This window comes from Pyrus communis, chromosome 13 (assembly GCF_041283825.1).
Source record: "Pyrus communis isolate YQ-2024b chromosome 13, ASM4128382v1, whole genome shotgun sequence".
In the NCBI taxonomy this organism is placed as follows: Eukaryota; Viridiplantae; Streptophyta; class Magnoliopsida; order Rosales; family Rosaceae; genus Pyrus; species Pyrus communis.
The window spans coordinates 30,129,240-30,151,046 of record NC_142577.1 but is presented as its reverse complement, the minus strand read 5'-3'; the positions used below and the strand labels follow the sequence as shown (position 1 = coordinate 30,151,046).

Genomic DNA, 21,807 nt, shown 5'->3' with positions numbered 1-21,807 from the left:
TACAATTTCCCAATCAAGCAAGGACTCTTTTGATGCTAGTATAAATACCCCCACTAACAATCCAAGGCATATGCAATTACTTAGAGCAAGAAAAACAAAATAATAACAAAATAAAAACGGACGAAGGAAAAAAAAAAAAGTAAAAAATCAAAATTTAGACGCTCTGGTGAATCGAGCCGTTCAGTGAACCGGACCCTCCGGGTTATCCCCAAAGCACCTTTTAATTTGCCCGCCACAAACAAACCCTCCCCAAAACCCTAATTTTCGAATCTCCCCCACTCCCCTACTCTCTCAGTCGTAGCCGTGTGAAAATTTGCTCTCCAATCCAAGACTTTCCCTGTTTGGTTCCCGAGAAAGGGAGGGAAAACCGACTAAAGGTTGCAGTTTTACACCCCCGAAGGGTTGCAATTTAGCCCGTTCGAAGTTCTAGGGTTTTGAACGCCATGTCCTGGGAGGACGAAGTCGTTATGCGCGATGTCACCCATGCGGGTATCGTCGTCGGCGACCGCATTGGCCGTGAAGTCGCGTCGCAGCTCGATCTTGAAGAAGCCCTAGAAGCTTCCCGATACGTTAGTCACCCCTATTCTACTCATCCCAGAGAGGTAATTTCCGTAATTTAAGCGAATTAAAAGCTTTGATTTTTGTTGTAAAGGTTTGATATTTAGGGCTCAGATTGCAATGTGTTAGTTTTAGGCTCATTGTTTCTCTTGTAAGATTTCCGGCTTTGTTATTCGTATAGCTGCATTTGGTCTATGAGAAGTATATATTCACAAGTATAATTGCATTCCACTCATTGTTAGTATAACCTTGAACTGGATCATTGTTCTTGAACTGAAGTATCAGCATTTACCGATGTACTGGGTAAATGATAGGACTTCATGAATTTGTTGTATTTCCTTGGTTTTTCGGCACTACCGCACTGGTGGATCACCAAATGTATTAATTAGGCAATGTGAGAGTTGCGTAGCACGTATGGTATTTATCATGTGTGCCATTTTAATTGGCAATCTTCTGACAGTCAATGGGTATCATTCTTTCTAAATTACTTGATCTCAACATTCTAATAAATTAATTATGATAAAATTCATTTTTGATGTGTTATTTACACTTGTTTTCTGCTCATAAGTAGTGCCATATTTCATGTTATTGTTTAACAATCTGATATTACAGTGGTATCATATTTTTGTTTAGATTGTATGACTCGAATTCAGTTCTGTTCTCTAAAGCTTTACAATGATGCTTATTCCATTGCAGTGGCCACCTTTGGTTGAGGTGGTGGATACTTGGGAGTTGCCTCTCGTACTTATTGAAAGATACAATGCAGCTGGTGGGGAAGGAAATTCATTATGTGGGATTTTTCCCGAGATTCGTAGGGCATGGGCATCAGTAGATAACTCCTTGTTTCTCTGGCGTTTTGACAAGTGGTGAGTATATAGTCATAAGATGATAATACTACCACTAGAAAACCTATGAAAATAAATAATTTCAAGTTGCGGATATCATAACTAGTACCATACTTGTAGCTTTTTGACCACTGGTCCATGGATTTCATCTCCACGCTTTCGATTAAATCCCTCTGACATTCTCTATTTATCAGGGATGGACAATGTCCAGAATATAGCGGGGAGGATCAAGCTATTTGTGCTGTTGGCCTTGCTAAATCTAAACCTGGTGTTTTCATTGAAGCTATTCAGTATCTTTTGATTTTGGCAACCCCTGTTGAGGTATGTTGGTTATTATCTCCTTTGTTTACGTCTATATCCCCATAGGTACAATTCCGACAACTGAAAACTAAATTTCCAGGCATTGCCTGGTTGATCCCTCATAGATTGTGGTGTTAAGATTAATTGCTGCTTTAGAATTATTTTTTATTTTTTAACTTTTTCCTGTGAAGTTAGTGATGACTGCTTAAAGTTGTGACCAGTGGGTATACATTGCTCTTAATCATACTTGGATATTTTTATAAGTTGGATTAAGACACTTATTTTATCTAAACTAAGGATAGAGTCTTCCCTAAGCAAGTTGGTGCCCGCAGTTCGAGTCTTGGAAAAAACTATCTGGAGACAGGGGTATGGCTTGGCAGAAGCCTCCAGTATTGGTCTACCTTTCTGTTTAGAAGATATTTAACTTGAGAATTGAATATTCAGTCATAATTAGGTGCAATTTTTTTTATTTTTCTGTATTTGACTTTGTTGACTTTTGTTTAAGCTGTATCTTCTTTTTGATACTTGCCATAAGGGTTTCTTTTAATTTGTTTGCAGCATAGAACTTTTAACAATTTCTAGTTGAAGTTTGTAGTTTTTCTTAATGGTCTCTGTCTTTTATCAGTTAAATCTTGTAGGAGTATGTTGCTCTGGAGGGGCTGGTGGCACAGATCCTTATGCAGAGGTCTCACTACAGCCATTGCCAGAGTATACAGTACCATCTGATGGAATCACAATGACATGTATCACGTGTACTGACAAGGGTCGTATTTTCCTTGCTGGGCGTGATGGCCACATTTATGAGCTACATTATACAACTGGATCAGGCTGGCAAAAGCGTTGTCGGAAAGTTTGTCTGACTGCTGGTATAGGAAGTGTTATTTCAAGGTTGGTTGGACTATCTATTTTTTCCTTCTTTGCTCTCTTCAAAGTTGTAATTATTCTGTTGGTTTTTCCAATTGGTGGGTTTTCCAATTTCCACCTAAAAGTTTGAAGTTGGATATTCTTTTCAAAGATAACATATGAACATGACATGTTTTGTTTCGTTTGTTTTCAGATGGGTAGTACCTAATGTTTTTAAGTTTGGAGCTGTTGACCCCATTGTCGAAATGGTTTTTGATAATGAAAGGCATATCCTGTATGCACGGACTGAAGAAATGAAACTTCAGGTGTATATTGTGGGGCAAAATGCTGATGGGCCATTGAAGAAAGTGGCAGAAGAAAGGAATCTGATAAACCAGAGGGATCATTATGGGGGTAGACAATCAACTGGACCTAGAGGTCCAAATCGATTGCCAAAGTCATCAATAGTCTGCATATCACCATTGTCTACACTGGAATCCAAGTCTCTACACCTTGTTGCTATTTTGTCAGATGGCAGAAGGATGTATCTTACCACTTCTCCTTCTAGTGGAAATCTAGGTGGGTTCAATACAAACCATCATAAACCTACCTGTTTAAAAGTTGTGACAACAAGGCCTTCTCCTCCACTAGGGGTCAGTGGTGGACTTGCCTTTGGAAGCGTGTCTCTTGCGGGTAGGTCTCAGAATGATGATCTCTCCCTAAAGGTTGAGGCAGGACATTATTCTGCTGGAACTCTTGTCCTTTCTGATTCATCTCCAGCAACCACGACTTCTCTTCTTATTGTGAGCCGTGATTCAACAGCACAATCAACTGGGTTAAGTACTTCAGGGATAAGTTCCAGGAGTTCTCGGGCACTGCGGGAATCTGTATCTTCTTTACCAGTTGAAGGTCGAATGCTTTTTGTAGCAGATGTTTTCCCCTTGCCTGATACTGCAACAACTGTACTGTCTCTATATTCAGAAATTGAATATGGTGGATATGAGGGCTTGGATGAGTCCTGTGAAAAGGTATCTGGAAAGCTTTGGGCCAGAGGTGACCTGTCAATCCAACATATATTGCCAAGAAGGCGCGTTGTTGTTTTCAGTACTATGGGAATGATGGAAATAGTTATCAATAGGCCTGTGGACATTCTGAGGAGGTTGTTTGAGGCCAACACCCCCAGGTCAATCTTAGAAGAATTCTTCACTCGTTTTGGAGCCGGTGAGGCTGCTGCAATGTGTCTAATGCTTGCAGCTAGGATAGTACATTCAGAAACTCTTATAAGCAATGTTGTTGCACAGAAGGCGGCTGAAGCTTTTGAAGACCCAAGATTAGTTGGAATGCCACAACTTGAGGGTAGCAGTGCATTATCTAATACTAGAACCGCTGCTGGGGGATTCAGCATGGGGCAAGTTGTTCAGGAGGCTGAGCCTGTGTTTTCAGGTGCACATGAAGGGCTCTGTTTGTGTGCTGCAAGGTTGCTATTTCCTTTGTGGGAACTTCCAGTCATGGTTATAAAAGGTGATTCTATGTCAGAAAATGGGTTAGTCGTATGCAGACTCTCTCTTGAGGCTATGCAAGTCCTTGAAAACAAGATTCGTTCGCTAGAGAGTTTGTTGAGGTCCAGAAGGAACCAAAGGAGGGGACTTTATGGCTGTGTTGCTGGTTTAGGAGATCTGACTGGTTCTATACTTTATGGAGCCGGTTCAGAATTAGGTGGTGGTGACCATGGTACAGTGAGGAATTTATTTGGTGCTTACTCAAGGAACACTGAGTCTAGTGATGGTGGTATGTCTAATAAAAGGCAGAGATTACCATATAGTCCCGCTGAACTAGCAGCAATGGAGGTAGTTTTTGTATATCTTAAACGCACCAAGGTGTTTGTTTATACAATACTTTTCCTTCCCTTTTCCTAATTTTTGTTTATCTTTTATCCTGCAGGTTAGGGCGATGGAATGCATCAGGCAATTACTTCTTAGATCCAGTGAAGCCCTGTTTCTGCTCCAGCTTCTTTCACAGCACCATGTCACACGGCTGGTTCAGGGGCTTGATGCTACCGTACAACAGAAATTAGTTGTAATGACATTTCATCAGTTAGTTTGTTCGGAGGAAGGTGACCACCTTGCTACAAGGCTTATATCTGCTCTTATGGAGGTAGTGCAATTTTAGATTTAACATTGAGGAATCTCACTTTAGCAAAATTTCCTTTTCTTTCCCTCTATTGTTTGTTCGGAGGAAGGTGATCACCTTGCTATTGACGCTCCGGTTAGAAGATGCAATTATGGGACAGAGGTCTAGGGCCGAAGGGATAGAGGGAGACCTAGGAAGAATTCGGAAGAGACTCTTAAGAAAAGACTTAGAGTATTTGGATCTAACGGAAGACGTGGCACAGAACCGAGCGCAATGGCTTTCTACGATTCATACGGCCAACCCTACTTAGTGGGAAAAGGCTTTGTTGTTGTTGTTGTTGTTGTTCCCTCTATTGTTTATCAGGTTTATTTATTTATTTATCTTTTGCAACTCTTCATTCTGATATTTTCTTGTTATTCATTGCTCCAGTATTATACTGGTCCTGATGGCAGGGGGGCAGTAGATGATATTAGTGGGAGATTACGGGATGGCTGTCCAAGCTATTATAAGGAGTCTGATTACAAGTTTTTTCTAGCTGTGGAGTGTCTTGAGAGAGCTGCTATAGCTCCAGATCCCGACAAGGAGAGTCTCGCTAGAGAAGCCTTCAATTTCTTAAGTAAAGTTCCAGAATCTGCTGACTTACGAACTGTTTGCAAACGGTTTGAGGATTTGAGGTCAATTTCTTGGGACAAAGCCCAGTGCTGTTTTGTTTGGTTGTCTGTACTTAGGCCGTTATGTTTTAGACATAAAATTGCTTATGTTGCAGGTTTTATGAAGCAGTGGTTCGCTTGCCTTTACAAAAGGCACAGGCTCTTGATCCCGCAGGTGATGCTTTTAATGACCACATTGATGCAGCAATTAGAGAGCATGTGCTTGCTCAACGTGAACAGTGCTATGAGATTGTCATCAGTGCATTGCGTTCTCTGAAAGGCGAGCCTTCTCAGAGGGAGTTTGGTTCTCCTTTGAGGCCTGCTGCACGATCTGTCCTTGATCAGGTCTCTCGGAACAAATATATTTCCCAGATTGTTCAGCTGGGCATTCAGTCTCCTGACCGATTATTTCACGAGTATTTGTACCGTGCTATGATTGATTTGGGCCTTGAAGATGCATTGTTGGAGTATGGAGGTCCTGATTTGGTGCCGTTTCTAGAAAGTGCTGTTTCTGGGGAAACACCATCCGGTTCTCCAATTGGTCACTCAGGAACAAGCATACCATCCAATCAAGCCAAATATTCTGAACTGTTGGCACGGTATTATGTCTCAAAGAGGCAGCATCTGCTTGCAGCTCGTGTATTACTAAGACTGGCAGAGAGGCGCTCAAATGACACGGTGGATGTTCCTACTCTAGATCAAAGGTAAGCATATTTGTCCCTTCAGTCTTCTTTAGTTCTCTCTGGAGACTCGAGTTGTTGTGGTGCCTTTCCAAACACTGTACCAGGGTTTTATATTACTAAAAATTATAGCTAAATAGTTTGTGAGGTTTTTCTTTGGGTATCTCTTTGTGTTTGTGTGGGTGTTTTTAGTGCAAGCCGTCCTAAGTAATGATTTTTGTCAACTCCAGGTATCATTACCTGAGTAATGCAGTCCTGCAGGCAAAAAATGCAAGTAACAATGATGGCATGGTAGGTTCTGCTCGAGGCGCTTATGATGATGGGTTGTTAGATTTGCTGGAAGGAAAGCTTTCTGTCCTTCGTTTTCAGATAAAGATCAAGGAGGAACTTGAGGCTTTTGCTTCCAGGATAGAAGGTTTGCCTGAAGCATCGGAGCCTGTCCAAAGTGGAACTTCTGGTGATGCCAATCTTGCAATTATTGCACGAGAAAAGGCCAAGGAGCTATCATTAGATTTAAAGAATATAACTCAGCTCTACAATGAATATGCTCTTCCATTTGAACTTTGGGAGGTACTTGGTTTCTTCTGCTCGTCAATCACTCTGTTATTTCGAATTGCTCCTTACTGCTTAATGGGTTGGGGAATTCTCGTTTTCATTTGTAACTGAATCTTTGTTTTTCCTCTCGTGCACACAGATATGTCTAGAGATGCTATACTTTGCATACTATTCTGGTGATGCTGATAGCAGCATCGTACGAGAGACGTGGGCTAGATTGATTGATCAAGCTCTTTCAAGGGGTGGCATTGCTGAAGCTTGTGCAGTATTGAAGAGAGTTGGTTCTCACATTTATCCTGGAGATGGAGCTGGTTTACCCTTAGACACATTGTGTCTCCACCTCGAGAAAGCTGCAATGGTACGTTGGAGAGATGTGCACAAACTCTAACTCATAAATGTGCGCGCGCGCGCACATACAAAAGTTGATTACTTAAAAATTAAAGAGTTGCCTGATTTTTCATTTTATTTTGTTTCATATCTATTTGTAGGATCGACTGGAATCAGGGGTTGAATCGGTTGGAGATGAAGATGTGGCAAGGGCTCTTCTTGCTGCATGCAAGGGTGCAACCGAGCCTGTATTGAACACTTATGACCAGTTGTTGACAAGTGGTGCTATTTTGCCATCACCAAACCTTAGGTTACGCCTTCTCCGATCAGTGCTAGTAGTACTTCGAGAGTGGGCAATGTCTGTGTTTGCACAGAGAATGGGTACTAGTGCTACTGGAGCTTCGTTAATTTTAGGTGGAACTTTCTCGATGGAGCAAACGGCAGTCCTCAACCAAGGGGTTCGAGATAAGATCTCGAGTGCAGCAAACAGGTGAGCTTTCTTCTCTAAACATCCTTAAGAGTTTCAATCTACGATTATATTCCGAGATTAAGCTCTTTTGTTCCTGTTGTACTGGAATTTCAGGTATATGACCGAGGTACGAAGGTTGGCCCTTCCACAAAGCCAGACTGAAGCTGTTTACCATGGCTTTCGAGAACTTGAAGAATCGCTGACGAGTCCCTTTTCTTTTGATCGGTTTTGATTGTTCAGTGTACGAGATTTTTCTTGTTACTTGTTACATTTAAAAATAATTATGTTGTAACTTCAAGCATTCGAGGTGTCATGTAATTTTCTGCAAAATCGGTATCGAAAGTCGTCTTGTTTCAGCCAAATAAATGCAATTTTATTTTTATTTTTATGCAATTTGATGCAACGATGAACAGGGAATGACAATATAGTTTCTGTATTTTTTTATTTAAAAAGAAAGCATCATTTTTGAAAAAATAAAGGCGAATTATATAGCGTTTTTTTTCACGTTGCACTTTGGGATATCGGGCCTTACAACAAATTTGTGCACTAATTTTGTACTCTAAATAATTATTAAACAAATTCCAATTTGAATTAAGGTAAAAATTTGATTGGTGACAATTATTTGATGCACGTAAATTTAGTAAATCTAGTAATTTTTTGAATGATATTAGCCGATTTAAAATTAGCGTTAAGAATTTAGTGTATATTTACCTAACATTGTGACGAAATAGATGAGATTCGCGTTGAAAATTACAACTCACAGCCGATCATCCATCATCCATCACCATAAAAAAAACGAGGGTACATCCGTCTTTTCGACCAACAGCCAGACTTCCAACCTCTGTTACTGTTAGCCCCTTCCGTGATCGCCCCAATAGTCAAATACAGAGAGAGAGAGAGGACTGCCACGACTGAGAGTAGAAAGCACAGACAAGCAGCCAGAAACCAAATAAAGAAAAAATTAAAGGAAAAAAAAAAGAATTAGAAATTAGAAGTGAAAAAGAAAAACGAAAAGGAAAGCAAAAACTTCCGTAGAAATTTTGCTTTGCAGTTTTCTTCCGTTTCCCATTCGTTCCCAAATTTCTGCAGATCTGATTTTCCATTGGAGTTTTCGGATTCCCGAAGTCTTCGATTCCGGCGAAAACCCTAGAGAAATGTTCAGATTCGAGCAGGAGAAGATCCGGAAACGAATTTGACGCCCGAATTCTGTGTCCTTCCATCGGTGAATTCGTTTCTTTTGAAAAATTTGTAATTCCTAGGGTTTGACATGGCCGACGGTCTTTCAGTGATTCCCGCGGGCGTCCTCCGCAACCTCGCGGACAAGCTCTATGAGAAGCGCAAGAATGCCGCTCTTGAGGTCTCTTTCTTGCGTCGATTGATTCTGTTGCTAGGGTACCGAGTTGTTGCAATTAGATCTTGAAATCATATTGTACGATTTTATTGTATGGTTATGTGCTGGCGTTTATGTGCAGGTTGAGGGAATAGTGAAGCAGCTCACGACGGCTGGGGAGCATGATAAGATTACGGCGGCGATCAATTTGCTCACTACGGAATTCACTTACTCGCCGCAAGCCAACCACCGGAAGGTATTGGTGTTATTAATGTTAATTTGTGAGTTGGTTGTTGTGTAAGTCATTAGACTAATTTGAAGTTACAATTTGCGTGCTTCTTCTTTTCCATGTTGTTAAAGTTTCAAATGCAGAAAATTTGAATATAATTGTTGAATTTTGTATAGGGAGGATTGATAGGATTAGCTGCTGCAACAGTTGGGTTGACCAGTGAAGCGGCTCAGCATCTTGAGGTAAGGCAATGGGTACAATTGATCAATTTTTTTTAAGAAAAAATGGTATGGACCTTCGATATATGTGGCATGGATGGTTTAAATTTTGGTAGTTACGTGTGTAATTAAGCTTCCGAAGGTAGTGTATAGCAAGGGCTACAAATAGGATGCTTAGTTTTGCTAATTAAAATTAGCAATTAATATGGGCTCAGTGTGCTGAGCTCCCACTCTAGATGACTAAATCACTGATCGTTTACCCACCATAATGTTGTTGTAGTGTGGAAGATGCAATCAAACTAAGATGAGGATATCTAGACTTAGCTTGATGAACCTAAGTGAATTACCAAAGATTCATGTAGAAATATGTGTTAATTGTAAACTTGTAAGCCTCTCGAAAGTTCTTAGTATGCATCCCGTAATTGAGTTGAATGCCAGCTGAATATGGAGTATATATATGTAAGCCTGAAATGAGTAGTGATAGCATCATGCCAAATTTTGGATCTTCTCTTTCTGAAAAGTATTGAGTTTCATAGCTAATATATGCATTTCTGACTTGATTTAAATGCCAAATTCTTCTTTAATGGTATTGAATATTTCTTTTGCTTCTGATTCACCCTGCCAGCAAATTGTGCCTCCTGTGCTTAATTCCTTTTCGGACCATGATAGCAGAGTTCGTTATTATGCTTGTGAAGCTCTATATAACATTGCAAAGGTGAGCAGATTAGGTGGCTGAATTTTTAAGTTATTATTCTGTTTTTCTCACCTGGCCTAGATTTAATTTAATTTAATTTTTACTGGTTGGCAGGTTGTAAGAGGAGATTTCATCATATTCTTTAATCAGATATTTGATGCCTTGTGTAAGCTTTCAGCGGATTCCGATGCTAATGTACAAAGTGCTGCTCATCTTTTAGATCGGCTTGTAAAGGTATATAAACTTCAAAATATTGGCTTGTGGCTATCCCTCATGCATCGGATTTTCTCAATTGTTTGTCTTCCAATTAGGCATTTATTTCTGTTATATAAACTTCAATTTTTTTAATTTGGAAGCAGGATATTGTTACTGAAAGTGATCAATTCAGGTGTGTAATATTCTTGATCTGGATTTGTCTCTCAAAACATTTGTACAACACTTACAATGTACCTTTTTTTTGGTTCTTTCCCTACCACAGCATTGAAGAATTTATTCCACTGTTGAGGGAGCGTATGAATGTCCTGAATCCCTATGTCCGTCAGTTTTTGGTTGGATGGATCACTGTCCTAGACAGTGTTCCAGATATTGACATGCTGGGATTTCTTCCTGATTTTCTTGATGGTAATTGTTTATACTATGAAAGATTGACGTGCTTCTCGTCTTACTCATCATTTCTGGTAATTGCATATGAACTCACAGTTTGCTAATAAATCTCAGGCTTGTTCAATATGTTAAGTGATTCAAGCCATGAGATTAGACAACAAGCTGATTCAGCACTTTCAGAGTTTCTCCAGGAGATCAAGAACTCCCCAGTAAGGCTTCTAACTGTTGATGAACTAATCCTGCAATGATGTTTATATTATGTGTTTCCCTAGTTACTTTTGGAGAACCTGTGCCAGTCTTTTCCATACGGCCAGTTTTCTCCCTGTTTCTGAGAGTATATATCTTGTTCATTTTAATTTTCTGACTCGAGCAGTGCTACTCTTGAAGTCTGTAGATTATGGTCGCATGGCTGAAATACTGGTACAGAGAGCTGCTTCGCCGGATGAATTTACTCGGTTAACAGCTATCACATGGGTAAGTAAGAGTAAACTAGAGTAGTGTTTACTCATTGGTATCATTATCCTCTGGTATTCTTATTAGTTTGTTTGACCTGTATTATATTGAATAGTCTTACGCATGTGCTTCTCTGCTGTGCAGATAAATGAATTTGTAAAACTTGGTGGGGACCAGCTTGTTCCCTATTATGCTGATATTCTGGGAGCAATTCTACCCTGCATATCTGATAAAGAAGAGAAAATTAGAGTGGTAGGTTGACTGTCCTCTTCCTATATATACCAGGTTTCACTGCCTCCATGGGTTTCTTCCACTGAACTCCTTTTTCCCCTCTCAACTAAAGGTTGCTCGTGAAACCAATGAGGAGCTTCGTGCCATTAAGGCTGATCCAGCTGAAGGATTTGACGTTGGAGCAATCCTCTCTATTGCAAGGAGGTGTAGTTTTTCTAACCAAAACCCTATTAGAATTTACCCTTTTTATTTTATGGGTGTACATAGGGATTCTGTTTGTTGTGGAGCTACTGTCCATTCTGAAGTTGTGTTTTCTATTGTTATGATAAAGCATTTATTATGCTTTAGTTTTTTGTTTTGATTTGAGAATATTTTGTGATCAGGCAATTATCTAGTGAATGGGAGGCTACTAGAATCGAAGCACTGCACTGGATTTCAAACCTTTTAAACAGACATCGTGCTGAGGTAATTTGGCACTTCTTGAGTTCTGTGTACTTCTAGTTGATTGTTTCTTACCTAGTCTTCCCGTAATGTTTAATCAGGGGAGGAGGTACCACAGCTGGGTTAATAGTGTTAGGCAATTTCTCTAAATTCTGATTTTAGTTAGTGTGGGCAGTGTTTATTTGTCATATCATGGGTTACTGTTTGTCTGGGCCTGTATTTTTTTGTTACACAGATTTGATTTTAAAATTTACTTCGAACAGGTTCTAAGTTTTCTGAACGACATATTTGACACCCTTTTGGAAGCACTCTCAGATGCTTCTGATCAGGTAATCCTTTTATTCTGATGGATATTTTTCTCATATTGTTTCAAGTTGTATTTTCTAATCTTTCTTTAGTTGTCATTTTCATTTATGGTGTTATTGTCGACTCGCACTGTTTATGTGGTATCTGTATTTTTGCACTTATTGTGTTCCACATTTAAGTCATATGGATCTGTTGTTGACTATTAATTAAGGGGCCGTTTAATAACATTTCATTTTCAGTTTTCAATTTTTTGAAAACTGAAATCTTGTTTGGTAACTACTTTCAGTTTTCAAAAAAAATGAAAAATGAAAACTGAAAACTGAAAACCAAAACTGTAAACTGCTTTCTCTAGTTTTCAAAATTTGGCCTTGAGTTTTCACCTTTTGGAAAACTGAAAGTAGTTACCAAACAAGATTTCAGTTTTCAGAAAACTGAAAACTGAAAACCAAAAACTGAAAGCGAAATGGTTATCAAATGGCTCCTAAGGTTGTGGTGCACTAATATTGCTACTATCGTCTATTATAACTCTCTGTGATTTGCCAGGATCATCTGCTGACTTATGTGCATACACTTTTTGTTCTTAGTTATGTACTTTTCCAGAGGCATTTTCAACTTTGTAATAAGATGTTATTGAGTTATCATGTGATATTTTATTTAGTATGCCAGAATGCAGCTTATTTATTGCTTTATGGTGTCCAGAAACATGCATAATGAAAAAGCTAACTGACTCTACATGTTGAACGGCATTTATGAGTGTATCTAATGTTGCAAGTCTGGATTATGTCCAGGTGGTTCTCTTGGTCCTAGAAGTTCATGCATGCATAGCAAAAGATCCACAACACTTTCACCAGCTTGTTGTGTTCCTTGTGCATAATTTTCATGTGGACAACTCTCTTCTAGAGAAGTGAGTCTCTTCCTCCCTATCCCCCCCTCCCTCCTTGTGCTAATTTTAAATCTGTGATAATATGTTTCTTGTTTTAACTATGGTCTTTATTTTGTTTTCTTTCCCCAAGACGTGGTGCGTTGATTATTCGCCGACTTTGTGTGCTTTTAGATGCTGAAAGGGTCTACCGAGAACTGTCTACTATACTAGATGGAGAGTCAGACCTGGATTTTGCATCTGTTATGGTTCAGGTTGTTATTTATCACACTACATAAAGTAATGCGTGCATAAGTGACACAAATGAATCAACAGTCGCATGGGGCATGATAAATGAGCTCGTACATTCTAGTGCCCAGAATTAAAACGTTTTATCAGAACCTGAGGCGTTTAAAAAGGGTGCTGTTATTGGCACCCCAAAACCTCGTGCACGCCAAACTTCTATATTTAGAACGAAAAATACACTTGTGAGGAGTGCACAAGGAGTTTTATGGAGTGCCAATAACGTCACCCTTTCAAAATACCAATTTGATTGTATGCTTGTGTTCTTTATTCAAGAGTTCTTCTGTGTTCTGTCTAGCCTAATCTTTTTTATCCCTGTGTTCCTTTTCCTTGTTCAGGCTTTGAACTTTATTTTACTTACATCCTCTGAGTTGGCTGAGCTTCGAGATCTTTTGAAAAGGTCACTTGTGAATCCTTCTGGGAAAGACTTATTTGTTTCCTTATATGCTTCATGGTGCCATTCACCCATGGCAATTATAAGCCTCTGCTTATTAGCTCAGGTGAGGTTCTAGAGCTTTGTCACCCATGGTCGTCCCTTTCACTTAAAAATCTGTGTTTGTGTGTGAGCATTCGTTTTCTTTTCTTGAACATGTTGTGTATGCTTTTTCATGACAGACATATCAGCATGCAAGTACCGTGATTCAGTCTCTGGTGGAAGAAGATATTAATGTCAAGTTTTTGGTCCAGCTGGATAAATTGATTCGGTTACTAGAAACTCCAATCTTTGCGTATCTTAGATTACAGGTGCTGTATTGAAATGTATTTCTCCTTTTAGTAATGGAGTTGTACCATAGCATCCTTATCATGTTTTCCCCTAAACTGTCATTTTGTGTTTACTGCATTGCTTTCTCAAACTGGCAAATTAGTTTGAGTGCCTGAGATTGTATTTTGATTCTTGCAGCTTCTTGAACCTGGAAGACATATATGGTTGTTAAAAGCATTATATGGTCTTCTGATGTTGCTTCCTCAGGTATAAACTAAATGCTCTTTTTATACTATTTGAGGATGAATTTTGCTGTGATATTGCGTGCATAAATCATTGAGATCAATACCTATCTGAGTTTTTGGAAACTCCTTCAATGTGTTCTTTGCGAGAGTTTTTGTTTTTTTTTATTGGTAATTTTGTGTGTTTAAGTTTCGTTACATGCTTGATTGCAGCAAAGTGCCGCCTTTAAAATTCTGAGGACGCGTTTAAAAACTGTACCTTCATACTCATTCGACAGTGAGCAACTCAGACAAACTTCTTCAGGGAATCCCCATCAGATTCTACATCACATGCCAAGTGGTTCGCAGATCACTGAAGACGGTGACATAAACCAGGACAGTAAGAGTTCTCATAATGGAATTAACTTTACTTTAGGACTACGGCAGTTTGAGCAAATGCAGCAGCAACATCGTCAACATGCAAAGGTGCAGGCACAATCACAAAGAACTTCCACAGCTTCTTCAACACCGAAGGTTTGTTGAGTTTCTTCCATCTGGGGAATATTTCTGTTGAGATAAGTAGCATTTCAACGAGTGTTGTTGGCAAATGTTTATTTTGGGGCAGTATTGGCAGGCAGGATTCGTCATGGGCCTGTTGCAAACATTTTTGACAGTCCACTGTCACTGTTCGTTTTAGATTATTACTTGTTATCGTTATATAGGGTTTAGTTGGAATTACATTGCTGCCTTGTTGTATATGCAGGATGTGCAGAGACCAGAAGAACAAAGCCATAGCCGATCTTCATTAGACGTGATCAGGGCGCCTTCCAGATCTCGGAGGGCCCCGGGCCAGTTACAATTATAACGTTGCTGCATCAGGACACTGGCCGAGGCTAATATGTACTCATCTCAGGGAGGAGGAAGCATGGGAGTCGTGGATGACGGGATCTGGTATAGTTTGTAAAGTTGTATATCGTAGTAGTTTGTTGTTAAAAACTCGTGGAGGTCGGGATGGTAAAAATTGGGTTTAAATTGAGTCGAGCTCGGTTGTAAGCTCGAGCTATTCTTTCGGACTTGTGCCCTACGTGGTTGTGTTATTTTTTATCGAAAACCACGTGGGGGTAGGAGGAGGAGGGAGATATTTTGATTTAGAAGACGCAGTTTGTTTTCTTAATACTGCCTGTTACAGCAATCTTACAAGAGTAAGTCCTTCATCTTCATGTACACCTTTGATCCTGAAAAATGGAAAAAAGAAAAAGAAAGTTTAATGTGTAGTATTTTAATTGATCGATCCACTTGTGTTCTCTCATTTATGTACTGCTAATTTGAAAGTGTTTTCAAATCATTCGTAGGGCTGATTTGAAAGTGTTTTTAAAATGAATGAAACTACTTTTAGAAAAATTGATTTCAGAAGAAACATCATAGATGTGCTTCTTGTATAAAGTATTTAAAGTGTTTTTTTTAGAATCCACTTGAATTTTTACTAAGAACTGGTTTCAAAAACACTTTCAGTTATTTTAAAAATACTTTAAAATGAGCGCATAATGTCTTCAAATACATGCAAGATCAGTTTTAACAAATTTGCTATGGATTTTATAGATTTTTGCAAATTTGTTAAAAATCATGAGTTATAGCTCGCAAGTTGTTCTTGGAAAATTCGAATTTGAAAATTTTCACAAGAACTTTCGCAAGCACACTGAAATTTTTATAAGCCGTCTGAGACGGATGCATACAATAATTTCTCCTGAACAGATCAAAACGAAAATAAATAAATTAATAAAAATACCATTAAGACAATAACACAAATAATATAAGGGAAAGGGAGAAATATCCAGAAATTCAGAGCCTTCTGATGCACCGTGAACCAGAAGCGATGCACCCTGAATCGAATCAAATCCTCGATCGATGACCATGTTTTCGAATTCTCATTTCACGGGGGCAATCGTTTCATCATAACAAGAAATAACGTCCCATCTAATACAAGCATCCTTCTTACATGTCCATTCAGGCACAACAATTGAACTTTCCCGGAAGCTTTGATTCTTCATATCGTAAAAGTGAAGAAATGCTTGGGATAGCACTCCGGATTCTATCAAGATCTCACCGGTGTGGATTGCACATAAGCAACTGTAAGGGTATGTTGAAAACGAATGCAAAGAATATGTAACGGCGAAAACCTCCTTAACCCGTACTTGATCTTGATAGTCCTTCAAAATCCACAACTCTAACCCTGCTAAAAATGAAGTTGAAGTCGTCTCCTTGTCATATGTGAGCGCTAGACATCCGCCCACATCAACAATTGCCCAAAAATGATGGCTGTTACCATCAAATTCTGGAGGAAATGGGATGACTCTGAATCTTTGCTCTCCAAGGTCATATACCACTACACATTTCTCTTCGTCATGTGTCCAATGTATGGCTCCATGGAGGCACACACTTTTCATGTCAATGCGCCAAAAAGTATGATCAAATGGAAGATCATCGTGCTCTACCTCTACGCGCCTCCATGACTCTGCACTACCCAGTGTGAAAACTGGAGGTTAATACTTGCACCAACCCTGTAAAAATTCGCAGACTCTGCCATATCCAATCTCGGCTCCCCAGGGTTTGATGTCCGGTGAAGTAGATTGGTAGCTGGTGGGTGAATTGGAAGTGGAGGGAAGGGTTATAGACTCTCGGGTGCAGGGATTAAATACGCGAATGCGGTGCTCATGAATAAAGACAAAACAAGCCAAGCCGTTGGTACACAGCATATTGGGGAGACTCTACTCTTGGGGCTCAAGTGTTAGAAGGTGGGTGGCGCCGGCGGGTGAGAGACTGCCATCTTGGTTGATATGGAGGGACATAATGTGTTGCTGCTTCGTGTCAATGTTCCTGAGTGTAGAAAGTTATAGATCTGTGAGAGAAATGCTAAAGGTAGAGAGAGAGAGAGAAAATCTAGAGAGAGAAGTTGTTGTGGAAAAATGATTTCTATTCAATTAGACAAGCCGTGTGTACAACCAATATAAATAGCTTTACAGATTCTAATAACCGACTATAACAATCATAGCTTAACAGCTAAGTAAAATCCTAAACAGATACATCATTGATTAGTTCTAATTGTATCCTTAACACACCCCCTCAAGCTAAAGAGAGGAAAGCGAACTGAAAGCTTGGAAGTTAACTAAGCAAAGCGAGCAGATGGCAAGGATTTAGTAAAAATGTCGGCGAGTTGAAGAAGAGAAGCAACATGGTGCACTGACTTGACCAGCAAGAACCTTTTCGCGGATATAGTGATAGTCAATTTCCACATGTTTAGTCCGAGCATGAAAGACAGGGTTAAAGGCTAGAGCAATTGCACTCTGGTTGTCACAGAAAATGGCAGGAGTGTGGAGGATAGGAAAAGAGATATCCTGCAGAATTTTACAGACCCAACTGAGTTCTGCAGCTGTATTGGCAAGCGACCGATACTCAGCCTCTGTAGAAGAGCGGGCAACAGTGCACTGTTTCTTTGCACTCCAAGAAATTAAATTGGGACCAAGGAAAACACAGTATCCACTTGTTGATCGTCTGTCAACCGGGCAGCCAGCCCAATTGGCATCAGACCATGCAGTGAGGCATTGAGACCCTGGGGTAAACCATAAACCAGCATCAAGAGTCCCTTTCAAATAACGAAGGATCCGTTTGACCGCTTGCAGGTGAATGGTACGAGGGGAATGCATGTACTGACATACTTGATTGACAGCAAATGACAAATCAGGTCTCGTCCAGGTTAGGTACTGTAAAGCACCAACAGTGGATCTGTAAAATGTGGGATCAGAGAGAAGAGTGCCTGAGTGATCTAACTTTGCAGAACCAACAGGAGTGGAGCAAGGCTTGACACCAATCATATATGTTTTCTTCAACAAATCAAGAGCATATTTGGATTGGTGAAGAAACATTCCTTTAGCAGATCTGTGTACTTCAATGCCCAAAAAATAGTGGAGATCACCCAAATCCTTCACAGGAAACATAGTTTGTAACTGAGCAATAATAGATTGACAAACAGATCGGGAACTACCAGTAATGATAATGTCATCAACATAGACTAAAATAAAGGTGATGGAAGAATCCTTCTTGATGAACAAGCTGGTATCAGAAGAAGAAGAGGAGAAACCCAAGGACAGAATAGCCGTGTAGAATGCTTCATACCAGGCCCGAGGAGCCTGTTTTAAACCGTAGAGAGATCTGTTAAGTTTGCAAACATGGCGGGGTTTTGTGGAATCAACAAATCCCGGTGGCTGGATCATGTATACAGCTTCCTTCAGAGTACCGTGCAAGAACGCATTACTAACATCAAGTTGATGAATGAACCAGTCATAAGAAATAGCAATGGATAACAGAATACGGATAGTTGTGGGCTTAGCAACAGGACTGAAAGTCTCAGAAAAATCAATGCCCTCTTGCTGATGAAAGCCTTTAGCCACTAGACGGGCCTTGTACCGTTCAATGAAGCCATCAGGCTTATGTTTGACTTTAAACACCCATTTGCAGCCGACTAAATTTAAGTTGGGATGAAAAGGAACCAAATCCCATGTGCCAGTGGACTGCAAGGCGTGAAACTCATCCTTCATTGCAGCCATCCAATGTGGATTTTTGGAAGCTTGCAGAAATGTGGTAGGAGTAGGAGGCAGACACGCAAATGAATCAACAGACACAGGAAGAGAATGTTTTGTGGCAGTAAAGACTTTTGGTTTGTGAATGCCAGCCTTAGCTCGAGTAATCATTGGGTGAGAATTAAGAGATGGTGGTGGTGCAGGGACAGAGGCCGATGAATTATGAGAAGAAGCAGGGAAGGAAGATGGAGATATCGGGGCAGATAGTGTAGTAAACGGAGCCGGTGAGAGAGAGTCCTGATGTGTAGAATGAGGGAGAGCAGCAGTGACAGATGGAAGTGTACTGGAAGGAGCAGGAACTGGAATAGTCACAGAGGTAGGAGAAGAGGTTGTAGAGGAGGCAGGTTGTGGTGGGTTGAAATCAGAGAACATGCCGTGCTTGAATGGAAACAACTGCTCATCAAACGTAACATGCCGTGAAATATACACTTTATTAGTAACAGGATCAAGACATCTGTACCCACTATGATTAAGGCTATAGCCCAGAAAAACACACAATCTGCTCTTTGCGTCAAGCTTGTTAGCTGAATACGGTTGCAACCATGGATAACAAGCACATCCAAAAGCCTTCAGAGTATGATACCGTGGAGGAGCTTGAAAAAGTTGTTCCCAAGGACTAATGGAAGAAGAATGAGAAGACAGTCGATTGATAAGATAGACAGCCGTCTGAAACGCCTCAACCCAAAATTTGGTTGCCAATCCACTCTGAGAAAGGAGAGTTCGACCCATTTCAACAACATGCCGATGCTTCCTCTCAGCACACCCATTCTGTTCAGGTGTATGAGGACAACTGAGTTGATGTGTAATGCCTTGATCATTGAGAAAAGTTTGAAAGTTCCTGCTCAAGTACTCACCCCCTGAATCTGACTGTAGGCATTGTATGCGACAAGAAAAAAAAGTTTGAACTTTGAGCACAAAAGTCGTGAAAACTGAGTACACATCTGATTTATAAACCATAGGATATAACCAACTGTATTTAGTATAGTCATCTTCCAAAATGAGGTAGTATTTGTAACCAGTACATGAAGCAATGGGAGAAGGGCCCCAAACATCAGTGTGCAGTAATTGAAAAGGCCTAGTAGATATACAAGGCAAAACAGAAAAAGGTATCTTAGAAACCTTCCCCAATTTACATTCAGTACAAACAGATCCTTGAGATATAGAACCTTGAGGTACATAACGAAGGACAGGTAGTTGGTGTTTATTCACAATAGTATGTAATACTTGGCTCGATGGATGTCCCAATCGCTGATGCCACAGATGAATATCTGCTTTATGAACGAGCAATGCCTGAGGAGAGAGTGCAACTCCAGATGTGCCATTTGATGCATCCCAGTAGAAAGGGTACAAACCACCTTCACAGGGGCCCTAGAAGAGCATCCTCCCAGTTCTTAGGTCCTTAATATAGAACCCAAATGGATCAAAGGTCAGAGATGCCCAATTATCATAGACAAACTTGTAGACGGACAGTAAGTTGTGTGAAGCTTTGGGAACTAATAACACATCATTAAGCTTAAAGGTAGCATTTTGAGTTCGAATTAAAGCAGAGCCAGTGTGGGAAATACACAGACCTTTACCATTACCAACAAACAGGTGATCACTGCCGGTGTATGGAATGGCAGAGTTGAGAGAAGCTGGATCAGGTGTGACATGGTGAGAGGCACCACTATCAGTTAGCCAATAGCTCGGTGGAGGAGAAGTAGTAGCAGTCATACCAAATGGAGGACCAACATTGGATCGTTGAGAAGCAAACTGAGAGAGTTTCTCACAATTGAGAGCTTCATGGCCATATTTGAGGCACAATTGGCACTGAAAGGATTTTCCAGAGCTGTAATTGGCAGACTGAGAACCAGAGAATGTGGATCGAGGAGATGGAACAGGGCCAAGAATACCTCCTGAGGGGTTATAGTTGTTGCGATTACCTCCAAAATTCCGAGTTTGATGAAACTTATTCCGATTCTGAAATCGACCACGATGGTTGCCTCTGTGGTTGGTAGAACCAGAGAAACCTTGGTGAGCGGTATAGGCATGAAAAGGTTGAGAGGAGGATGAGGATGGTCTGGTCTTGCGTTTTTGAAGAGAAATTTCCTTGCTGAGAAGCATGCTGTGTAGTTCATCAGAATTGACAGGTTCAAGTCGGGTTTCAATAGAGTCAACAAAGGACTCATACTCATCAGAAAGACCAGAAAAAGTATATGCAACAAGATCTGATTCAGAAATCGGTTCCCCAGCCGCTGCAAGTTTGTCAGAAATTTCCTTGAGAGAATTGAGATAATCCGTCATCGAGGAGTCACCTTTCTGAATAGTTTGAATCTTTGAGCGTAAGCTGTGAACATGCGTCCGAGATGCACCAGAGAAGCGACGCTCGAGAGATTGCCAGAGAGATTTGGAATCATCAAAGCCAACCGTCAAGGGAAGAAGATCTTCAGATAGAGTATAATTAATCCAAATCATCAAGATTTGATCTCGTTCACACCAAGCCTCATACGCTGGATTCAGAGATCGAGATCCAGAGGAATCAAGCAGAACTTGAGAAGGACACACATCAGATCCAGTAACAAGCCCTAAAAGCTTGAATCGTTTCAGAACAGGGAGGAAGAGACTACGCCAGGTGATATAGTTGTGACGATTGAGTTTCGTCGCAACCATACCTGTGATGTTCTGAACAGTAATAGACGAGAGTGATTGAACTGACGAATTGGTGACATCGCCATGAGATCCAGAAGAAGCAGCCGGAGAAGAGGAGTGCGCAGCCGTCGTCATTGCAGGAAATAGAGAGAAATTGAGAAAGAAAGGAAGAAATTGAAGAGAATTAGGGCGTAGAAGACGTGTTTGGAAGGCGAGAAAATGCAAGAAAATGCAAGAAAGGGGAAGCGAGGGATCAAAGTCGATGGACTATGGCGAAAGATACCATGTAGAAAGTTATAGATCTGTGAGAGAAATGCTAAAGGTAGAGAGAGAGAATCTAGAGAGAGAAGTTGTTGTGGAAAAATGATTTCTATTCAATTAGACAAGCCGTGTGTACAACCAATATAAATAGCTTTACAGATTCTAATAACCGACTATAACAATCATAGCTTAACAGCTAAGTAAAATCCTAAACAGATACATCATTGATTAGTTCTAATTGTATCCTTAACACTGAGATCGAGGAGGAGACTGGTGTTTCGATTGGAATGCAGGTTTCGGTAGGCACTGAGAAAGGAAGGGTTTCGGGTGGTGAGA

The 21,807-nt window shown here is 40.3% G+C and overlaps 2 protein-coding genes across 2 annotated transcripts; both read left to right on the top strand.

The window, feature by feature from the left end:
• The first annotated feature begins 215 nt into the window (after nucleotides 1–215).
• On the top strand, nucleotides 216–7,723 carry NUP155 (nucleoporin 155). Its single transcript, XM_068477540.2, has 12 exons — nucleotides 216–602; nucleotides 1,255–1,424; nucleotides 1,598–1,724; nucleotides 2,329–2,591; nucleotides 2,761–4,393; nucleotides 4,488–4,700; nucleotides 5,106–5,350; nucleotides 5,443–6,030; nucleotides 6,237–6,576; nucleotides 6,701–6,919; nucleotides 7,050–7,378; nucleotides 7,472–7,723. The coding sequence occupies exons 1-12, from the start codon at nucleotides 444–446 to the stop codon at nucleotides 7,587–7,589; spliced, it is 4,404 nt and encodes a 1,467-aa protein (XP_068333641.2). The 5' UTR covers nucleotides 216–443; the 3' UTR covers nucleotides 7,590–7,723.
• A 498-nt stretch (nucleotides 7,724–8,221) lies between these two features.
• Nucleotides 8,222–15,239, top strand: LOC137736849 (protein VAC14 homolog). The gene is made up of 20 exons (XM_068476142.2): nucleotides 8,222–8,714; nucleotides 8,830–8,943; nucleotides 9,093–9,158; nucleotides 9,760–9,849; nucleotides 9,943–10,062; nucleotides 10,188–10,216; nucleotides 10,307–10,449; nucleotides 10,546–10,640; nucleotides 10,819–10,905; nucleotides 11,029–11,136; nucleotides 11,228–11,319; nucleotides 11,499–11,580; nucleotides 11,820–11,885; nucleotides 12,651–12,766; nucleotides 12,876–12,996; nucleotides 13,363–13,524; nucleotides 13,640–13,768; nucleotides 13,926–13,994; nucleotides 14,183–14,482; nucleotides 14,712–15,239. Exons 1-20 carry the CDS (start codon nucleotides 8,625–8,627, stop codon nucleotides 14,811–14,813), a joined length of 2,181 nt encoding a protein of 726 aa, XP_068332243.2. The 5' UTR covers nucleotides 8,222–8,624; the 3' UTR covers nucleotides 14,814–15,239.
• Nucleotides 15,240–21,807: the final 6,568 nt, after the last annotated feature.